The 21357-nt window shown below is 41.1% G+C and overlaps 3 protein-coding genes across 4 annotated transcripts; 1 reads left to right on the top strand and 2 right to left on the bottom strand.

Moving 5' to 3' along the window:
• Positions 1 to 99: 99 nt before the first annotated feature.
• LOC306707694 (uncharacterized protein) lies at positions 100 to 4849 on the bottom strand (the record flags this gene model as incomplete). The annotated part of the gene is made up of 13 exons (XM_079175260.1): positions 100 to 983; positions 1091 to 1216; positions 1311 to 1445; positions 1557 to 1671; positions 1772 to 1897; positions 2111 to 2244; positions 2326 to 2371; positions 2453 to 2661; positions 2756 to 2875; positions 3336 to 3455; positions 3639 to 3758; positions 4360 to 4479; positions 4654 to 4849. The coding sequence occupies 13 exons, from the start codon at positions 4847 to 4849 to the stop codon at positions 850 to 852; spliced, it is 1701 nt and encodes a 566-aa protein (XP_079031386.1). The 3' UTR covers positions 100 to 849.
• A 588-nt stretch (positions 4850 to 5437) lies between these two features.
• Positions 5438 to 15629, top strand: ahi1 (Abelson helper integration site 1). 2 transcript variants are annotated; one of them, XM_079174054.1, is made up of 27 exons: positions 5438 to 5493; positions 5904 to 5986; positions 6357 to 6475; positions 6647 to 7227; positions 7329 to 7417; positions 7489 to 7675; positions 7978 to 8170; positions 8254 to 8349; positions 8431 to 8616; positions 8822 to 8974; positions 9268 to 9400; positions 9600 to 9723; positions 9971 to 10200; positions 10896 to 11002; positions 11139 to 11257; positions 11464 to 11594; positions 11679 to 11819; positions 11948 to 12141; positions 12236 to 12281; positions 12421 to 12473; positions 12772 to 12889; positions 13203 to 13261; positions 13826 to 13891; positions 13980 to 14142; positions 14229 to 14284; positions 14605 to 14693; positions 14851 to 15629. In XM_079174054.1, the coding sequence occupies exons 2-27, from the start codon at positions 5977 to 5979 to the stop codon at positions 15029 to 15031; spliced, it is 3624 nt and encodes a 1207-aa protein (XP_079030180.1). In that variant the 5' UTR covers positions 5438 to 5493; positions 5904 to 5976; the 3' UTR covers positions 15032 to 15629. The 2 variants fall into 2 exon arrangements, with proteins under 2 accessions (XP_079030180.1, XP_079030181.1); XM_079174055.1 differs by lacking the exon at positions 14605 to 14693 and having other exon boundaries at positions 14851 to 14990.
• Positions 15630 to 15784: 155 nt separating this feature from the next.
• On the bottom strand, positions 15785 to 21173 carry slc18b1 (solute carrier family 18 member B1). Its single transcript, XM_079175297.1, has 14 exons — positions 21016 to 21173; positions 20719 to 20861; positions 19365 to 19460; positions 19199 to 19272; positions 18954 to 19101; positions 18607 to 18763; positions 18365 to 18501; positions 18171 to 18272; positions 17976 to 18067; positions 17429 to 17524; positions 17262 to 17336; positions 17042 to 17135; positions 16557 to 16615; positions 15785 to 16407 (listed from the first exon to the last, which is right to left on the bottom strand). The coding sequence occupies exons 1-14, from the start codon at positions 21044 to 21046 to the stop codon at positions 16353 to 16355; spliced, it is 1359 nt and encodes a 452-aa protein (XP_079031423.1). The 5' UTR covers positions 21047 to 21173; the 3' UTR covers positions 15785 to 16352.
• Positions 21174 to 21357: the final 184 nt, after the last annotated feature.

Here is a 21357-nt window from a genome sequence, read left to right as displayed (position 1 = left end):
GGTCACTTTTCTGTGTGTAAGCCGTGGCACAAATATTGGGCAAGTTCTTTATTGCTTTCTTTAGTACAGCAGGTTTCTGAACTAATAATGAAGATCCAAAAACCAGTAGATGTAGACAGTGGTAATGATAGTTTTGCTGGCGAGTGTTGCCTTTGTGATATACTAGGAATAGCCATGCTAGCAATCACAAAGTGTGTTAGCCATGCTTTTTTTGCTTATTCCTGATATTTCTTGCAATCCAAGCACTTTCCCTTCCTCGGTTTTGTCACTGTGGATTTAGAATAGCTCAAGTGGCTGTTTGCGCTAAGAACAGAAGACTATAGGTTGTTGGTTAAGGTTCATGTAAATTCCTATCTTTCCCTTTGATTTTGTGAAGTATAGCAATCACATATTTCAAAGCTGCTAAGGAACTTAGTTTCCAAAGACTTTGCTTCAGTTTTGTGAGTGTTGTTTTAGAGAATACGATGCACAAAACATTTATTGCACTGACAGTTGCTTTGTTTGATTCATTATATCACTTAAAGCAAAGTTTGAGGCGTAGAGGTTAAAAGAGTTTATTATAATAAAAGCATATAAAAACAAATGTATCTGATCATCAATATTTGATCCTATAGTTTAAGTACTGCTCATAACTATCACTTGTGAACCTGTTAAAAAGTTGAACTATACGCCATATGTCATTAAAATTGAGACTATGCCGCATCTCTGCCTTGTTTTTCACTTAATGCGTTGACTGTAAACATACAAATTTGAGATGAAATAAACACGATAGAATAAAAATGCTGCTTGTCCATAATGTGCATGAATGTAAACACTGTGCACATCTCTTAGCGTTTTGTGCTGAGGAAGTCAAGGGTGAACAGAAGATCGAGAAAGAGGCTTAATCATTTGCAGCAGCCGTCTGGTTTCTTCCGTCTGCGCATGCACCTTCCAGAGCTGAGCCTCCAACTCACTCCCAGCAAACAGAGAGGAAAAGCCTCCATCTGCAGAGGAAGACGGCACAAAGCAGGCTAAGAACTCCGGATTTGCAATGGTACCTATATGATAAAATCATTGAAATTGTTGCAGTAGGGGTGCGACAAATACACACCTTTCTTGAGGTTGAATACGGTAACTATGCCGAGCTGCTGCAACTTAACATCCTTCTTTTTGAGAAACACCAACAGGTACTCCAACATGGTAATATAGTGAGGTCTCAGCAACTGGACCATCTCCTCTGGGGGAATAGTATGGAAACACAGAATATAACAATATGGAATAATACAAAGCCAAGCTGGTTATCAGAAAGGAATACTTCCACATAACATTACCAGTCATTTCTAGTGTGCTGATGATGGCCGCACTGTTGTAGGACAACTGAGGATTTTGTATTTGTCCGGACAACCTCACAAGTCTTGAAACTTGCTCTGATGTTATTGTCACCGACAAGTTAGACTTCAGTGGATCTGAAATAGTGACATATCGTGAAGGATTATGAAAATGATTCATATAAAAAGAGGGATCTTATTATGTACACACACACACACAAACACACACAGAACTAATTCATCACTCACCCCAGGTCATGAGGTGATGTAAGCATGACGTCACATGCAGCGAGGTCTCATCTGACACGGACGGAGACAAAAGGGCCCCGAGGAGTCCTGATAAACACAGACTTTCCATCACAGCCTAGATAACAATGATGGGATCAATCAACCTCAGACAACTTGCGCAAACATATTTACTACAAACACGTGTTGCGGAGTCATGAACTGTAGCCTCAGTGTACCTGCTGACCCACGCTGGAGCTACACAGGTCGGTGATTATCTTGCAGCTGTGTGTGATTATGACAGATGTTTGATGATGAAGCAGCTGACCAATTTCCTCCAACAGACCCTCACTCACGAGGACGTCCTGGAATCAAACCGTGGAAATGTTATCAATATTACGATGTAAACAGAACAGTTGCTTCATATTTACAGTCACTTTTTTTTTTTTTTTACATATAAGGAAATGAATGCCCCAATAGTTTAATAAATCCCTTTTCAAAGTCTTCCCAGCTGTTACACAGCACCAATAGTTACCAACTCCATCATTATTATGATCATGCCGTGTAGGAAATCGTACATTGTTCGGTGGGTGTGCCGACAGTGCAGAAAGTAGTGTTATGGCGGATTCTCTCCGCACAGGAGAAGAGTTCTTCAGCAGCGCCTTCAGGGGCACCACACAGTCGAGCTCCATCAGCTGCTCCTGGATCAGCACTACACACACACAAATGAAAATGACAAACAGCATCTGCTTTAGGTATGGCATCAATCTCTGGCTTCATTGTTTATAATTACCGTTCTTTGAGAGAGTTTGTAGGCATCTGCAAGCTTGAGTCGAATTCTGAAAAAGAAATACATACGATTTTTATCAAACATTGTTGATGATTTACCTTCAAACTCAGACACTGAAGGTCACAATTACCTTTTGCACAGAGGAAGACACGAGAGTCAGAAGAGACTTTAACAAAAAATGCCCCCCCATGCTGAGCAACTTTGGGTGGTGCTCCTGAACTGCAGTGATGTTGCACAGAGCGGTGCAGCTGTAAAACTGAACTTCTGAGTCTGAGGACTGCAGCAGAAGAACCAGGACAGGAATGGCTCCCACTTCACATAAGATCCTGGTGGACCAATCTGGGCAAAGAAGAGATTTGTTTGTGTTGTATTAAAGCAAAACAAAACACAGCAGCTTCTGGTTCTATTAATAAAAAAAAGGAAATTATCCCACCTGACTGTGTGAGATGTAACAGAGCCCAAGTGGCGTTCTGTTGCACCTGTGGCTCGTAGGACTTGGCTAAAGCCAACAGTGGCATGATGCCATCCACCATGATAGCTTCACTTTTTGATTCTGTATGAAAAGATAGAATAGCCTTCAATGAATGCTCAGCTGATCGCAACAGAACTACAATGGTATGTTGTGTCTCTGCAGACTTACACAAGATATCATTTGGAGCGAGCCAGGATGAAAAAGACTGGAATACTGACGATGCAGAAAGGCCTTTTATGAAGCACCTTCTTTCTATTTCTCACCATCTCCTCCTCTGAATATTCCCATATGTCTTGAAGTAAAAGCTCATACAGCATATGTGGCAGCGTGCGGAATTACATATACAATAGACTGCTATCCTCACATATGCAAAAACAAATACACTATCAAATCCCACTGTAACACTAAATAAATGGCTGGTTAAATTAGCAATACACAAATACATTGATTGCTATGTTATGTCCTTTCAACAAATGCAAATTATTTACTGTCGAGATATTTTGTGAGATTTATTCAACAGGGTCCTCCAGTCTGAACAAACCTGAGGAAGCCAGCAAGGTGACGCAGGCACACGAGTGACACTGAGCGGTGGCGTCACCAGACTGGAACAGCTCCAGTATGGGCACCAGCATCCCCATTTCAATCACTAACTCTTTGCACACTGGAATCAGATTAGCAATTATGAACATCGGATCCACACAAATGGGATTTCAGGTGTAAACTGTGATGCATTATTTATTTGTTTAACAGTTAAAACAACTTGAATAAAGAGGAGAGTTTTAAGGATTATGATTTAAAAGTCAAAAGACGATAATTTAAATACCGTGTGATTCTTATCTCTTACCGTTATTCTTAGCTAACAGATTGACCAAGGAGAGCGATATCGTCTTTTGCACATCTAGGTCAGTTGATAAAAGTAAGGCCATGACCGGCTCCAAGAAGGCATCTGGTAGAGGGGATTTCACTGTAACACACACAAAAAAAAACATTGTTTAAGAGGCAGACTTTTATGAGTTTGTTAAAGTTCTTGACGCCCAACCGTATTTTTTAGAATATCCAGGAATGATCTAGTTAAACACAATCTAAATGAGCTGTCAGTCTGGCTGAAGCCAAAAATGAGTTTTAAATTCAGGTCCTAAATATGAGATAACCCACAGTGTTATCTCAACCAAGTAAGCACAGGAATCAGTCAACTGCCACGTTTATGCAAAATATAGTATGTGGGTTACACTTTGCATATAACTGGATCTAACCTGGACTAAAAGGCATACTTTACATGAACCATTGCTTCTGTACGTATTAAACTGTGGGATTTCAAAATAAAATCTCTTTGTTGTGTCTTTAAAATGACACTAGAGAAAACACACGCTGGGAATGGTCTGCCAACACTGGGAAAAAAATGCAGTTGAACATTTGCATGATACCAGTCCTACTCGTTGGAGGGCTTATCTCGACAGTCAGTGATATGAGAAACCTGAAGCGCAAACAATAGCGTCATTCTTTGCACCACTGATCTGCACGCTAAAGTCAAGCAACATAGACATCGGTTTGATTTATTTACTCACAATGATGACTGACATGTAAATAAAACATGGCTGCAGTAGTTTGTAGATCAGTGTCTTCCGAGGATGCAAGTCTGCTCAGCGCGCGCAGACTTTCCTGATTAAGTAGTTGAGTTTCATCATCTAAGAAAGAAAAAACAAAAAAAGATACAATCCTCAATATTTTCTTAAGTTACAAATACACTTTTGATGCAACGTTGTATGTCCTCCTAAATTACAGATCTAGCTACATGAACTGGGTAGACTTCCCTCCACAACAGTGCTGTCTACAACAAAGAAAATGAACAATGTTCCTACCACACAGCATGTGTAAAGAGGGCAACTCCTGCGTCCTCAGGTAACTACTCTCCGGGGTAATCCTAAAGCAGGTGCACTGAGAAAGTTCCCTGAACACGTCTCTTATTTTTTGCTCAAAGTCTCTGCAGATCTTCCTCAAATAAACGCAAAATTCTTTCAGCAGTCGGGAGCAATGCTCACAAAAGCCAGAAGCCATGACCACATCTTCAGCAGAAAGGCAGCGCACCTGCCTGTGTCGCCTAACCTGCACACAGACACGCCCACTGGAACGTCACGTGACAGTGGAGATTATGGCTCAGACCCTTCACGCACAACTCTTATTCAGAAGCAAATATTATAAAATTATATAAAATAAGGGAAGTTTATTATCAGTACTGCATTTTTGAATCTGGTCTCGTGTTTTTTTTTGTAAAATCTTAAAACATATTGTTGTATTCATTTATTTATCTTAATTTTCTGCTCTTTCTTGTCATGGGTTACAGCATCTTCCGAGTATGTATAATTGTATCACATTATATATTTTGTAATGTCATTTAGAGAGTTTTTTGTGTTCTAATTGTAAGGGGGGAAATATATTAAATACTATCAAACATACGTGTTTGTAGCTGCGTCACGTAAATTTGATTTTGTGCATTTTTATAGTGGAAAGTAAACTTTTAAAGTTATTTTTATATTGTATGTTATTTTCCATGGTTCAGCTGTTGGTGAATCTGTTGTTGTTGTCGTTACGTCACAAACATGGCCACCACGCCCCGCCCACACGTTCAGCCCTGTTGTGGTTGACTTGGAAACCGTCGCAGCGTCGTTGGTGAAGTCGGAGGACAGCACAATCACTGCAGGGTATAAATACACACCTTAGCTAACTCGTGTCCATCTTTTATAAACACATTTGTATGGAGTATGGTTTAATTTGAGCTTCAAACGGTTGCTTGAAGAAGCTAAGTCGTACTGTACCAAACCTAGTGAGCTAATAATGCCACTTATGCTATAGCTAACGTTAGCACTTAGCAAGCTAGCATTAGCTGATATCGTCTCTCAACAGTTGTTTTTAGCTTCAGCTAAGCTAACGATGTGGGTTTGTTCCACTGTGTTCATCCAACATGCAAAACTAACTGTGCACGTTACAAACCAACAAAGATCCAGCAGAGATTTTATTTTTGTGCAAGGTTAACATGAAATCACCTAGAGAAATTCCTTGTATGTGTAACGTACCTGACAATATGATTGTGATCTGTGTTTTGTATTTGTAGAATGAAAGCCTTCCTGCCTGGATTAATTACGCACGTTTTGCACTCAGAATGAGAGACATAGCGGTGGCTGAGGATGCCAGTAGGTGAGTTTATAATGCAAAATACATCCTTTTAGAGTTTTATATTGTATCATTCGTTTGTTATAATTATTATTTATGCATTAAAGTTTAAGCATGTAAGGATTTTAATGTTGAAGTTGATCGAGGAGAGGCTAATTTAAACTATTTTACACACTGTTGGGTAGTTTAATCTTTAAAAATGCACCATCTTTTATTTGCTGATCATGTCTTGTATGTAAGTGAATGTAGTGAAGTAAAAAGCAAGTATAGTAAGTATTAGTTGGAAATGTACCCTTCACCACAGCAACATACACTTCTTTATACACTTCTAGTATCTCAATGTAGCCCCGGTCCAGGGTCACTTTGCCCATTTATGAGTGGAACCTTTTTACAGGTGCGAGTGAAGACCGGGCAAAGACCCGGGAAAGATTCAATGAAGTCTTCAAGAAATACTCTGATTCAGATAAGAAAAAGTTGAAGAAGAAAAAGACTGAAACTCAGGAGACTATTGTGGTACGTGTTCTAAAAGTTTCACCTGGTTTGTTGAATTAATCTCCTTTCTCCAAGATAAGTGGAAAGTAATGCAAAGTCATTGAAATGGTCAACATCTTACTAAGGGAAACACGCTTTACATACGTATATATTGACGTTTCTTAGTTCTCCCTTTCCCCCTGTTTCTTTTAGCTTGAGAATCTAAAAAAGAATCTGAACCTTGAGAAGGAGACAGAAGATGATGAGACCATCCTCCAGAACACATATCACCCTGAACAGGGCAGCCCTCGCTACACCAAGAATAAGCGAAGAGAGCGGGAAACAGCGGAAAAGGTTAATGTCAACAACAGTAGAAACCAAGAGGAGACTCAGACGTCAAAGGGTAAGAGGAAAAGCAGGAGGGAGCTTCCCCCCCTTCCTGTACCCGAGGATACCAAAAGTGACACCCAGAAGGATGCGGAGGCTTCCAAGTCTGAGATTGCTTTGGTGCCAGATGGTGGAGGTGGTGGAAAGGAACCAAAGCGGAAAAGTAAAAAGGGGAAAGGCAAGGGAGATACAGAGGCCAAGGAAGTGAGTCAGGTGGAGGATGCAGAGGACGAGCTGCTGCATGAATACCAGCAGCAGATTGCACAGAAGGAGGAGAGGACTTTAAAGGTGACAAGCACCAAGACTGAGGAAGAGAGTGTTCTCTCCCATAATGTTTCACTCAATAACGATGTCGGAAAGAAGAAGAAGAAAAAGCTGAAATCTGTAATCACACAGCCGGAAGTAAGGTGTGTATATCTACTAGTATACTATATAGATTATTTAGTTATTCGGCTACAGACTACAGTTCTTAGCAGCGTATTGAAGTAAAATGTTTTTGGTCCACTAGGGATGAAGATGATGATGCTGACCAGGATGCTGATGTGGACAACGAAACTGAATCCAAGGGAAAGAAGAAAAAGAAGAAGAAAAAACACGGTAACTGGTTGTTAATTTGAAAAATTCCCTTAAAAAGTTTACAATGTTTTTTAATTTTCCGTTTTTTTCAGTTGTCAAAGAAGAGAGTGAAACGGAGGCAGAAGTACCACAGAAACCAACATTTGATGACAGCCTTGTGCTGGGAGTGTTTGTCCACAGAACAGATCGCCTCAAGACGGACCTGCTGATCTCACACCCGATGGTGAAGATACATGTCGTCGATGAAATCACTGGACAGTATGTGAAGAAGGAAGACTGGTGAGAACGGACACTCTTTAGACACACTACTGCAGTTCAGATCAGCTTTTAATTCAGCGTTAAATTGTGTTTTCACATCTTTAATGGTTTGTAACACTTGTGTTTCTATTGCCGGGTACATACTTTATTTGTAACTCTAACTTGTAACATTAGGACGATATATTATCTTTGTGTTTTAGTTCCGTCTATTCATGCTCTGCAGTTATTTCTTATTTATATTTGCAGTTAGTTACCTCTCATTTCGTGCGGTAAAGCCTTTGAATGAACACAATATCTCAATGTTGTTGTCTTGTTTTTCATAGCCATCGGCCAGTCTCCTCATTTTATGAGCAAGACAACGTTGACCACATTCTCCCCATCATGACTCAACCATTTGACTTCAAGAAGAACAAATCAATCATCCCTGAGTGGCAGGAGCAGATCATCTTCAACGAACGCTTCGGTTACTTTGTCGAAGAAAAGGACGAAAGCCCCAGAGTTATACTTCTCTTTGAAGTAAGAGACACTTCATCTCGACATATTTGGCCAATTTCAATGTCGCCACCAATAATTCTTTGTATTTTAAATGTTTCTTAAAGATCCTGGACTTCATAACAATGGAAGAAGCAAGAGCCAACGTTGACGTTGACCAGCATGAGCGAGGATTCAGAAAGATTGCATGGGCATTCCTCAAGGTACTATATTTGGCCTGGTTTGACTTGGATTTGAACTGTTCTTTATAATCCTTATCTCACAATTGTCTCCGTATCCTTTAGCTTGTCGGCACAAATGGTGTGCTGAATATCGACAGTAAACTTCGCCTCCAGCTCTTCGGCCCGCCACCTCGGGCGAAGAGACAACCCAAAACAATTGAGGTGGTCGAGTGGTGGAGGAAGTACCCCCGAAACAAATACGCATCCACACTTTATGTCACGGTGAAAGGCATCAAACTCCCTGAGCATGTACGTTTATTGTTGCCTTGTAGCTGCTATTATGTATGTAATCTGTCTTACATTGTTACTATAGATATGTAGATATACAAATAGTTGACGTCTAACGTATTAGTGATACTGTAGATATGAAGCTGTTTCAGATATTCTGGGGTTAAGTCAAGCCACAAGTGGATTCAGTAATATGTTGGAGCTAAGATTGGCCTTTGTTCTGCAGGTGGACCCCAGTATTCGGTCCATGATGGCCCTGCAGGAGGAGAGGGGAAGCACCTCCTACAGTGAACTGCAGAATGAGGTCACCAAGAGAACCCTGACTCAACCTCTAGACAGCAAGCCGCCAGCCTTGAGATGGAGCAGGCTGCCTGGACAGGTCGGTGGAATTAGGAATTGTTATTTGATTAACCAGACAAACAGCACTCACAGGTTTACATTAAAGCTGTTTGTGGTCGCTGTGATCATTCCTCCTGTCCATAGCGGCTGTCAAGTGATCTCTTTCTTATGCAATGCCTATGTAAGAGACGGGAGAACAAATTCTACGTAATATGACAATGATGTTAAGTTCAGCTGACGCTAACAGCACTGCACTCCAGGCCATACCAGTGTTGTTTTAACACAGAAGAAATGTGAACCTGTCCTTGAAATGTGGTTGATTCTCTGTTTAAGGTCTGCCGGATTCCTAACAAGTCCATGCTGTCGTTCCGCGGTGGTCGGATGGGCTGCTTCACATTGCGCTTCTCTCATGCCGGGACGATGCTGGCTGCTGCTTGTGCTGACACGGACGCTTTCCCTGTAGTAGGTAAGCAACAGCTCGTCCGTGTAAAACTCCTCCTGCTGACGTTGCTCTTCCCTCCTCAGCAGTAATCACGAGCCAATTCACTAGCTGTTTATACATGAACAGCTCTGGGGATGACCGCAGAACTCTACAACTTCCAAGCATATACAAATAAGAATAATATATACTGTTCAATGAGTAACCCATTCATTTACTGTTTCAGTGTATGAGATTCCCTCTGGCCAGGCTTTGGCTGCCTTCGGTGGCCATCTCAAAATAGTCTATGATCTCTGCTGGTCCACAGACGATCGGAGCCTTTTGTCTGCCTCCTCTGATGGAACTGTCAGGTAAGTTTCTGTTTGTGGGATTGAAAAATGTATTAAACTGCTTGTGACTGAACCGCGGTATTAGCTGTTTGCAATAGTACCTCCAGGGGGAGTAAGTACCCTTCATAGCAAGCGGCTCACCATGTGTTTGTGTTACCAGCATGTTTTGGGCCGTAGTGGGGATTGTCTGACTAGAACGTTATTTAAAGAACTTCTTTGCACAAAAGAGGGTCAGCATTATTCCAATTTTCTTGCTCTCCTGCTTCAGAGAGTGGAACGTGGAGAGGCTTCATGGATCGGCCCAGAAGGTGCTCCCTCATCCATCCTTCGTGTACTGTGCTCAGTACCAACCCACAGCCCAGAACCTGGTGGTGACGGGGGGCTTCGACTCTCTGGTACGAGTGTGGAGGCTCGACGTGGATGATGTGAATGGCCAGCTGCTGCAGGAGTTTGAGGGTCACAACAGTTTCATCAACTCCATTTGTTTTGACTCTGAAGGTATTGTGCTGTCAATGTTGTGTAGGAACCCAATCATAAACCGGCAACCTGTCCATGTTGTGTACCGCTCACCTCTGCCTGCATATACTGTACATAAAATAAGTCATTAATGAAAATAGAGGGGGTCCACTGCATGTACACATACTGAATAATGTAAAATATTCATATAGGTTTATTTTGTGTCCTGCTGTGTCGTTGAACTATTATCTCTGTTGAGTGAGGAGGGAGTGACATTCAAATGGACCACCTTGTAGTGAGAATGGGCTGTTATTGATGTGTGACTGATTACAAACAAACGATTCAATCAGCTGACTGTCAGCTGATTACAGCCGGCAGCATACGGCCTCTGTGTCCTGCACTAACGCAATGCTTCATTTTTTTTTTGGTTTATGCTATAGCTTATGTCTTAATCATAAGCTGCTGCCGTCACACACACACACACACACACACACACACACACACACACACACACACAGACACACACCTTGAAACCACCGGAACGTTCCAGTGTGTGCATGCAGATGTGCATGAGGGGGATTATATTGAGTATTTATACTCTAACCGTCCTCTTTAAAGCAAATTGTGGTGCTCTGGCTATTAAACGTGAGCCAGCATCTTTTGTAATGTGAATGAAGAATGTTATACTTGTGCCTTCTTATAGCTGATGCTCCTTTTGTTGTATTTGTTGTAATTAGGAAGGAGAATGTTCTCTGCAGACAGTACGGGCCTAATCCTTGTGTGGAGAACTACAATAAACGACAGCAAGCGGCATCAGCCATGTCATCGCTGGTCTATAGAGAAGGTACAGGAGATTGTATTTGTCATGTTTGATCCACATGTACATATTATACGGTATACTTTAGATTTGTCAGATGTCTGCTTGTGGCAGAAATGAAACTGGAAAGAAATGTGAAACTCTGCATGTTTTGTCTTGGCAGAAAATTGACGAGAGTGACCTCAGGGGTGTCCCCATCAACATGCTGCAGCTCCATCCAAACGGGCGGTGCCTGCTCATCCACGCCAAAGACAGTGTCCTGAGGGTGATGGACTTGAGAATGTAAATAAGACTTAACTTAAAAAGCACCATCTGTAATTACAGGAAACGGTGACCTCTGACTAAAATACGGACTAAATAAGATGATGTATCACTTAAGTCTTGGTGTCCAGAATAATTGTTGTTACAGTCCAAAAAAAACATACATTCTTTGTTCAAGCTTAAAATATAAATGTTACATCTTTTCATCAATGTCTCTGCCCTTTCAGCCTGGCTGTGAAGAAGTACACCGGAGCCACAAACTACAGAGAGAGGATTTATAGCACGTTCACGCCATGTGGGAGCTTCATCTTCTCTGGCAGCGAGGATGGGATGGCATATGTCTGGAATACAGACACAGGTGAGGTTATCGTGTTTATTTTCTGTCCGTTTTGACAGTGTTTACGCACAGTGGCTCCAGCTGTCATCTCTTCTGTCTTTTCAGGGGACCAAGTCGCAGTCTACTCTGAGCTTTTGTACCCCACTGCTCTCCACGGCGTGTCCTTCCACCCTCACGAAAACATGGTTGCTTTCAGTGCCTTCGGTCAGAGCCAGCCTGTCCGCCTGTACCTGTACGACCGCAAAGGTTTGTGAAAACACCTGACAAGTGCCTTTTTTTCCCCCTGTGGACGTAGCCCCTGAATCTCTCATCCACTGCGCTTACATACAGGACAGCTATTCAAAATACAAACTATGTCTTCCTTCATCACACAGTTTCCCAGCTGGAGGTGCACAATATGAAAGCTGCGAGCAGATCAGCTTCTACAGACACCAGAACCACCAGAAACGCACCCGACCCCCCGGTGTTACAGGACACATCTGTTGCTTCAACCATGGATCAGTTTGCCCAAGCAACACGACTTGCATTGAAAATGCAATGTGTTAAGGAGCAACTGGATTCAGTACTTGTAAATACTCATCTTCTATTACTTAGATATAAGTACATATAGAAATACAGCAATTCTAAATCTCCAAAACTCACTTTCTCAAATATTTTTTTAGGAGCCACATCAGAGGTCTTCATCTTCTGGATACATTTATGAACAAGGTACTGTATGTGTTGTTTATACACAGTTTTATGATGAGCATGGTGTGCTGCTTTACATCTCAATTGACCTGTTTTTGCAACAGCGCTGTCTCCGTGTTCACGTGGGAAAATATTCTGCTTTTGTGTGTTTGGTTTTCAGACAGAATGAGCATTACTCACACAGGGAGGAGCTTCACAATAGATTCTGGCACTGTGAGTGTTTGATCAGTATTTACTTTGTAAACACACATTTGTGTACTCGGTCTTCCTTGGGGGTCATATTGTTGGGTCCAACATTCTGTTCTCTGTAATCTCTGTCTGAACCAGCTTGTCCTCAGGTTACCTCTCAAGGGCTGAGAAAGGAAACATTCCACAGAAATGTGTCTCGAAAGTTATGGAATGTGTATTTTTATTGATAAACTCAAATTGTGATTCGCACAGCATTACACAAATGCATTAGGAGGCCTGAAACAAATTGCCAGACATCTGAAGTCCAGCCTTTTCTTTGCAGACGGGATTAAGTGCTCCGTTGCTTCCTCCGTCCCTCCTGTCGCCGCACTCCCAGCTGCAGCTCTCCGCTTCTCTAGCGGAGCAGCTTATCCCCCAGGCGGCTCTGAGCACCCAAAACCGTGAGTGGCTTGTACAGTTAATCACACAGAGTTATTTGCTCTCTAACCAATGAATGACTTTTACTGCCGCTCTGTGATATGTGAGGTCAAATACTTTCCAAGATTATAGCTGCATTAAGTAAAGCCTGCTGTGACCAAATACTTCCACTATTACGGTCCACTATTGAGTCTCCTTCAGTATGTACACCGTACACAGAGACAAAGATGGGCCGCTTGTGGTTTTCACGTGTGTCCGTAAGTGATCTCTGTAAACAATCACAGAATTGTGTTCTAGTCGAAGATGAAACATTTGTTTTTTTTCTTGGAATTTCAGGCGGTTTCAGTCCCGTCGGTCATCGTCTAAGAGGAGCTTCATCTCTCAGGCTGCAGACGGTAAGGCTGTTACATAACGTGTAACGACAGACCTATGTTGTAGATTTTGACGAGTTGTGCACTTACATTATCTCAAATCTGTAATTTTAATAAACAAACTGTCATAGATTACATTTAAATCCAGTTTTAAGCCACATTTTTAGGATACACTTTTTAGATCTTGTTTTTAACTATATATTTAAACCTGATGAAGGATTTTAGTCTGGATCTTAAATTATCAGATTAAGACCAGTTTTAATTAAACCCCCAAGTTCGTTTGTTCACAAGAGGAGGAGTCCTCTGCGGATCATTCCGCTTCCTGAACGATACTAAAGGAATAGTAACCGGGAGAAGCTGACTGCAGTGAGGACAATGGTGGTGAAGACTCTCATGATCACCAAACACCATCTTTTGCTAATGTTTTGATTGAAAGAGTCAACAAAATGTACACTTTTCGACGTGTCTTTTACTTTGTCAGCTGAATCTTATACCGTATGAACGTTTGCTGCACTGATTAGTCAACTGCTGCTATCTGCCAATATCCTTTGTTGCTTCTTCAAGATTTAAATTATTTTTCTCCATCAGAGCCATCCTGACCACATCTCTTCAGGCATCCATGTGGAAACAGATCCTGTCCCTGTTCAACAAGTCGTAAGTATCCGCTGTAGCTGCGAGCTCAGTCGCATGTAACCGTTCCCCTCTCACACTGCAGCCCTCCGCCTTTGTGTTGCGCTCCCAGGTCGTCTCGCTCCACGACTACAGAGCTAATCGGTCCGATGAACTCACCGTACGCCGCGGTGACGTCATCCAAGTGCTGTACAAAGACAACGACAACTGGTGGTTCGGGCGTCTGGCCAATGGGCAGCAGGGATATTTTCTAGCTTCTTATGTCGCAGATCAGAGTAAGTGAATCATCACTCGTCCAAGTGGACAATGTATATGAAACTTCCAAATGTGGTGCCAGATGCTGAGTTCTTTTATATTGTAGGCGATTTCAATGAAGAGGTGACTGAAGGGACTGTTGAGAGGGCGACACCAACCAGGGTAAGCAGACAGACTAATACAGAGTGGATGTCCTGGATTACAATCATATCTTTTATTCATCAGTAAGGGTGTGGCTGTGAATACATTTCTTGCACTTCCTATGCGGGTCTTCTCTCTCGTGTCTAGTATGTTGCCTATGTTTCTGAGATACTTTCTTTTGACCATCACACACTCTTGTTCAAACTTTTTTGGGAGAAGTATCACTTTAAAGTTGACTTTTTAATGCATAAAAGAATGCACGCTGATCTATATTTCGGTATCTGCTTGGTGCGATGGCTTTTCCTATGGTTTTATCTTTTCCTCCTCCTTACTTTTCCAAGGTATCTGCTGCAATTAGTTCTTCCGGGGAACTTAGGTTTCTCTCTGAACCGACCCTCTCTGACACCGAACCAGAGTTGACCGATGCCAGGTGAGTGGCTCGCTGTGCTTAGATCCTCCTGACTACATTCACAGGGTCATGGTTAGATAGATAGATAGATAGATAGTTACTTTATTAATCCCGCAAAGTATGTATGTTATGGTTTTAGAAATAATTTATGATCGTGAATGATGTTTTTTTTCCGCAGAGCTAGAAGGAAAAAGAAGGTGAAGAAGTCAGGAGTCGCTGCACCTTCGTCCCAAGCCACGTTTTCAGATGCAGACGCTCCGGTGTCGACGAGCACCAGGAGGAGAGGCCGATCAACAAACAGGCCTCTCCCAAAGAGGCCGACCGGCCGGACTAACGGTGCCTTCGAGCCCGATACATAAACTCACAGACGCATCGCTGTTTTCAACTCGCAACAACGCTTTCACCTTCGCTCTGTTTTATGTATTTTTATATTTGATTATGTGAACTATATGAGTCCGAATGTTCTGTATTGTACTTAATACAGATTGATCGATGAAATGTAAAGACGTGTTCACATAAAGAATTCGAGGACTTCTTGTCGTATGTTTTACATATTTATTGTCATGAGCATGTGTACATTTTTACTGACGATATAGAAAACAGAACGTCTGTAATATTGTAGTTTTATTTTCTTATCCTGTAAGAGTTTTAACGTTTTTATACGCCGCTTCTACATAACTATATAAAAATACAGATGAGTCCTTTCCAAATGTTTCATCACATGTAAAGTCACACTTTTGATATCTAAAATGTTTAAATAAATATGCTTACGGGCTATTTTGATGTTGTTTGCCTCACATTTTTGGAATGTACCTGTGAAACAATGCAAACAGGATACTAATTATTCTGCTTGTTGCTATTTTTTTAAAGACTAATTTGAGCCAGTCACGTGGACTTACCTATAAATGAAGGTTTGTAAACTATAGCATGTAAAGGTTTTATATTCTACTTTTTGACAAGTTAATATCCTTTCATTTTAAGATGCTAATAGCAAGAGGATATAGATTTCCCTTTTGTGCAACACAACTTAAACATCATGGCACTTGCATGGCGTGCACAGACATGGTATGGAAAAAGTGAATGAACACACAGGTGTCTTTCATTCACATATTTACAGTTTTTATTTACAATCAGTGCAAAAATTGTAAAATTGTTCAGTCAGAAAAGAAGGCCCAACATACAAAATCACCAACTGCAGCGAATGTGACTCGATGCTCCCTGTAGAATTATACTGAGGTTCACTATGACCTCAATAATACAGATTATAAAATGCTTGCTTCCTTCATTTTGTCATGAATGTGGTCAGCAGCTCTCGGCTTGTGTAACTCCGACATGAAATCCTGGTCATGTGATGACAGCTGAGCTTCAGAACAAAAGGCACATTTAGTTTGGACTTTCCAGGGGTTGACTACATTCATTCATACAACATTCACTGATGCACAATATTAAATCAATTATTTAAATTCTCATGTAAAATCTGAAATACACTAAAGTACCGTTTGTTTTTAGGCTTGTTTTTAATACTTTTCCATGAAAATATGTCGATGACCCTTTACAATCTCTGCAACACCAAAAATGTATCATTTACAAAACACTAAAGACCACTCAGTAACTCGGAGGCTGACGCATTGAGATCGTGTTTGGTTCGGTATGGCGTCCTTCCACATGTGGCTGAGGGCTTCATTCAGTCAGGAGAGGAGTGCTTTCATCGGTTGGTCGACTGTCTTTTTGAACGCTTCAATGCAAACATAAAAGTGAGTGTTACACCCAGTACGTTTAAGGAAAGTGCACAAATAAAAAGTCTAAATAGCCTTCCATGTAGCATACAGTTAATCTAAATATCTGGCATGAATCTGGTCAGCTTTATATGAGGTTATTGATTACCTTTGTTGTTGTTGTTGTTGTTGAGGATGACACAGGTAATACACAGCTAGGAGAAAGGCCTGAGGAGAGAGTGGTCATTTAGTTTCAATCGTGTGACTTAAGAAAAGAGAATCATGCGCTTGTTTCTCTATTAGATCTTTGTGGTGTGTTTGATAACCGGGCTTGGAATAACGTTTTTTTCTCCATCCTCACATAAATGTCATGCAAGTAAAGTGGCTACTCTCCCAGTCTCATGCTGTCTCCGTCACACTGACGACATTTTACAGGCTTGAAAATCGGCCGAGTGACCATTGTGTGCATGAGTGACTAATGATTTACTCCTGATGATACGGTCGTAAAGTGTAAACTGGAATCTTTTAAATCACAAGAAGACAATGTTCACATGCCAGCGAGTGAGACGGTTCTGGCACTTTTCTGCTGCTTCATGTGTCCATTTCTCACATGGACCCGTCATGCACACAAACACTGCACAAAGTGATACTTACACCCAAAAATGTCAAGCCTCCTTGGACTGCAGCTGCCCACTCAAAGTTCAGATGCTGCGTGATAAGGCCACCCACTACTGGGCCGTAAAACATCCTTTAAAAAAAATCAAAGGGCAGAAAATAAGTACCAACCAGTGAGACAATTGATTTAATGTTCATTTGTTTGTTTTTCTATATTCAGTCTACTGAAAAGGTCTTTTGGATGTCGGTAGAAACTTACCCCGAGGACCAAAATGCCCCAAAAAGTCCAGACACCATTCCAAGAGTGCTTAGCCCCTCGTCATATCCTTGTTCACTGCAAAGAAGGATGTGTTTCATTATGCATTACATACATAAATAAAAATGTATATTTATATTTATAGCAGCACAACATGTGAAGCCACTCACTATGCACATGTGATGATCTCAGGGAACGTGGGGATTGCAGTCATGCCCAGAGAAAACCCAATTACACCGAGCATAAAGACCACCAACCACAGCTGACTACACACACAAACACACAAGCAGAGAAACAGAATATAATATGAAGTTAGTACTGTTAACCTAAAGACATTATAGTTTTCAGACAACATCCTACTGAGTACTCAACTCAAGTAAAAGTAGCAAAATCACAGTGGATGAATACTCAATGTAAAGACTCAAGTCCTATTATCATGTTTGTGTTCTTGATAAGCGCTTTAAAAACACACTGAAACATGACGTATCAATTTGCCGGTGCAGGTTTTGTGCCCTTCCCTCAGAGCCAGGCTAGCTGTTTCCCCTTGTTTCCAGTCTTTATGCTAAGCTAAGCTAACAGGCTGCTGGCTGTAACTCCATATTAAATGGACAGATAATAATAAATAGAATAGAATAAGCCTATTTAAAAACAAATGTGGGGCTATTCTGTTAAAAAGGAGAGGGTCTCTGTTACTTTCCATCTTTACCACACGCTCACCTCTGGATGTGAAGGAAAGGGACGGGGCCCAGCATAAAGAAACCAAATGCTGTGGCGGTACCTCCTGACACCATGAACCAACTCCTGGTGGACTGAAGACAAACACACACACACAAACACACACGCAAGGGATTTAGTTCAACATGTAGAACTTACCATTCTGGAAGAATGATCCACATTTGCCTTCATACTCACAGGATATTTATCAGTAATATACCCAAACAGCGGGGATGCCAGGCAGTAGGGCAACGACAGACCAAGAAGGATGAGTCCCACGTAGCCAGCCGAGAGGTTAAACTGATATAACAGAGAGGCAAAACGTATTGACAGGAAGCACAGCAAACGTTCTTTCTACAGTAAGTTGACTTCATCAGAAGTAAGGATATTACCTTCTCCATGGCAAACAGGGACAACGTGGCATCCAAGAAGCCCAGGCCTGCACTGAGAGAGAATATCACATAGCACATCAGGATGATTTTCCCTTTGGTGAGAAGCGAAAAGAAGGAATCCTTCGAGGGTTCTGCTTCTGTTTGGACAGAAGCACAAAGTACAGCTCGCGGTTACAATCCGGAAAAAAAAAAACAACAACTAATTTATAGAAATGACATACATAATATGATGAAACTACTACCGATGCTGGGCAAGACGTATATGTTGAAAGGAACCATAATCAGAAGTAAACACCCAAGAAGCAGAAAAGGGACTTCGTATCCGAATGACTGGTAGAGCAACCCTCCGAGTGGCGGCCCCAGAATAAGACCAAGTCCTGTGAAAACCTCCAAACTACCCTAAACAGAGAGAATTGCAGCAATTTGTCAGGATAAAATGTTTTACTACACATGCCAGAAGATAGTTATTATTTTCCATGACAACGGGAGTTACAAAACAACACCGACCATAATGCCTTTTTTTGGGTTTTTCTCGTGATTCTAATGTCTAAACAACATGCCCCGAAGCACAAGCGTTGTCTGCTCTCACCAAAACAGTTGCCACATTGTTTGGAAATATTTTTCCTGTCATGGCAAAAGTGGAGGTCATAGCTGCGGCGAAGCCGAAGGCGTCTATCGACCTCACAACGAAGCAGAGACTTATGAAAGTGGCTCCCGCGGGAACACGGTCGAGTAACCTGCAAGAAACGAACTCATGTCAAACAGGACTCACTGGAAACACTGGAACAAATGCAGACCGAGTGAAATCATCATTTGGTCATCATCATCACTTACCCGAACACGATGGTGCAGCCTGAAGACACAAAAAGACCCGCCACAAGCATGAACTTTGCACCAATCTGGACAATCTGATAGGACGACAAAAGAGAGAGTGAGTTACCGTGAATAACAGCAAGCCACCACTTCACATACTGATGAGAAATAAGCCGTATGCACTTACGTATCTCCCCATGATCAATGAGCCAATTAAATTGCAGACAGCGTAGCAGCCAAATATGAGGCCGATGACAGTTTGACTGGCTCCCTTCTTCACTGCCTGTGTGGAAACATACATGTTAGGTATCTACTGGTCTTATTTCACACCGTCTGAGTAACATAAATATGTAAAGTTAATAACACAAATGGTCAATACATGGATTACATATTGATAGAGGAGCAGATGGCTAAAAATAATGCATTAATACCTAATCAAACCTTATTGTATTTAATACTCCACTGCACCCTAACCTTTGCTTCAGTTATCACCTATCTTGAGTCACCACAACAGCCCAAAGGTTATGTCCTGTTATATTTTATTAGTCTATTTGATAGCAGCTATCTCATCAGTGTGTATTTTAATGAGTTAGTAATAGACTGGACAGTCTGTGCAGTTGTTATGCAAATGACCAGGATTTAAAGTATACACTCTCTCAGTATAATATGTATTATATGCTCTTTTATTTGGGTAAAGCATATTACACGTATTACCGATGCTTTTTCAAGACACACAGCCTTGCTGTTGTGTCTTCACTTTTTCTATAGTGGTCCTGTTTGGTTGTTTACATCACTGATGACAGACTTAAGTGCACATTAAACAAGACATTAAAATGCTAATGCTTGTTACAAATCAATGCAGTAAAACGCCCACTTTCTAGCAGGGCACCCTTTAAAAAAGGGTTGTAAAAGGGCTGCAGAAATACTGGAAGAAAAAAATGTATGAAGAAAAACAATTGTAATGGATTAACATAAGTTGCAACTGCATTATTACCAAATAGAAGGTTTAAACACCAGCCACTGAGATTTTCTCAACCTGGCAACCCAAAATTTCTTCTTAATAATGCCAAATAACTGATCTTAAAAACTAAGCAAAATTATTTATTGACCATTAAAGCTAACATATGTAACTTTGCTGAGCAGCGGCTTCTGTGATGCTTAAATTAGTTTTATTTGTTTACTTGTCAGGGCCTGTGATTGAATGAGCCAGTGAGCTTTAAAGGGTCATTTTCACTGAAGTCCCTAAAAAGACATAGTGTAACGGTGTAACAGTCACTACTGCATGTTTAAAAACTGACACAGTAGTGACAGATACTCAGAAATATTCATGTAAAGTTTGCTAACATCAGCCACCAGAGTTTGTTGAATTAACTAAAGATGTTTTTTTATTGCTGATGAATTAACTTTTCATTCAAAAGAGGAAGAATTTATTATGTCTACTTTCAAAAGCTAATACAACTTTGAATAAAAAATGCCATCAGTGCTCCTCAAAGCCCTAAACTCATGCTATTTGTACATTATGTGGAATAGTTTTGGATTACCTCATTGGGGAAAAATGGGCCTAATATTGAGTAGCAGATCATTGAGCTAAAGTTGACAGATGCCATTGATATTAAGGTGAGAATCTGCTGTCTTGTCATCCTCGGAGGAGGACCTGTTGTTTCAGCTGGAGGGCTGTTGTCTGCTGTGAACAGAAAAAACATAAATTAATAAAAGTAAAGGAACAGTAAAAAAAAAACAATTGGATAATGAGATTAGATAATGTTAACGTTAGAAGTTAGTTCAGCGGATTCAAAATACAGCAAAACAATTATTACACTTTACTAAAAGTCACCAACCTGCTTGCTGGAGGTCGACTTCCGGGTCCATTTCTAAATGTTCAGGTTTTCCTATATCCAATTATTCAGGAGAGAAATAAAGACGGTGACATAACGACACACAGAGGGAACCTGAAAACACCAACCGCAGACACTCAGCTCCTGGTTGTCTGTTAAGCGAAAATGAATCACAGTGTGGCAGCGCGAGGTATTTCTTCAATGAAGTTAACTGAAACTTCAGATGAAACCGGAAGCAGTCAACAAAATAAAAGCCTCGGTAGCCAGCTTCCGGTGCCACTTAATGAAGAGTTAAGACTAAATCTTTAAAATTAATTACACTGCTTTCTTTTAATCACTCCATAA

The sequence above is a fragment of the Pholis gunnellus genome, assembly GCF_910591455.1.
Source record: "Pholis gunnellus genome assembly, chromosome: 15".
NCBI lineage: Eukaryota > Metazoa > Chordata > Actinopteri > Perciformes > Pholidae > Pholis > Pholis gunnellus.
Note: the sequence above shows the minus strand (reverse complement) of the source record. Positions and strands in the feature narration are given on the sequence as shown.

Excerpts from the sequence above, each read along its gene's own strand:
- ahi1 (XM_079174054.1), top strand. Across the intron at positions 7,228-7,328 it reads ATCACACAGCCGGAAGTAAG|GGATGAAGATGATGATGCTG; the intron begins GTGTGTATATCT and ends TTGGTCCACTAG. Across the intron at positions 12,282-12,420 it reads TGGATACATTTATGAACAAG|ACAGAATGAGCATTACTCAC; the intron begins GTACTGTATGTG and ends TTTGGTTTTCAG.
- slc18b1 (XM_079175297.1), bottom strand. The coding sequence starts at position 21,046 with ATGGACCCGGAAGTCGACCTCCAGCAAGCAG. Across the intron at positions 18,502-18,606 it reads ATACGTCTTGCCCAGCATCG|AAGCAGAACCCTCGAAGGAT; the intron begins GTAGTAGTTTCA and ends CTGTCCAAACAG. Across the intron at positions 16,408-16,556 it reads CAACAACAACAACAACAAAG|CGTTCAAAAAGACAGTCGAC; the intron begins GTAATCAATAAC and ends TTTGCATTGAAG.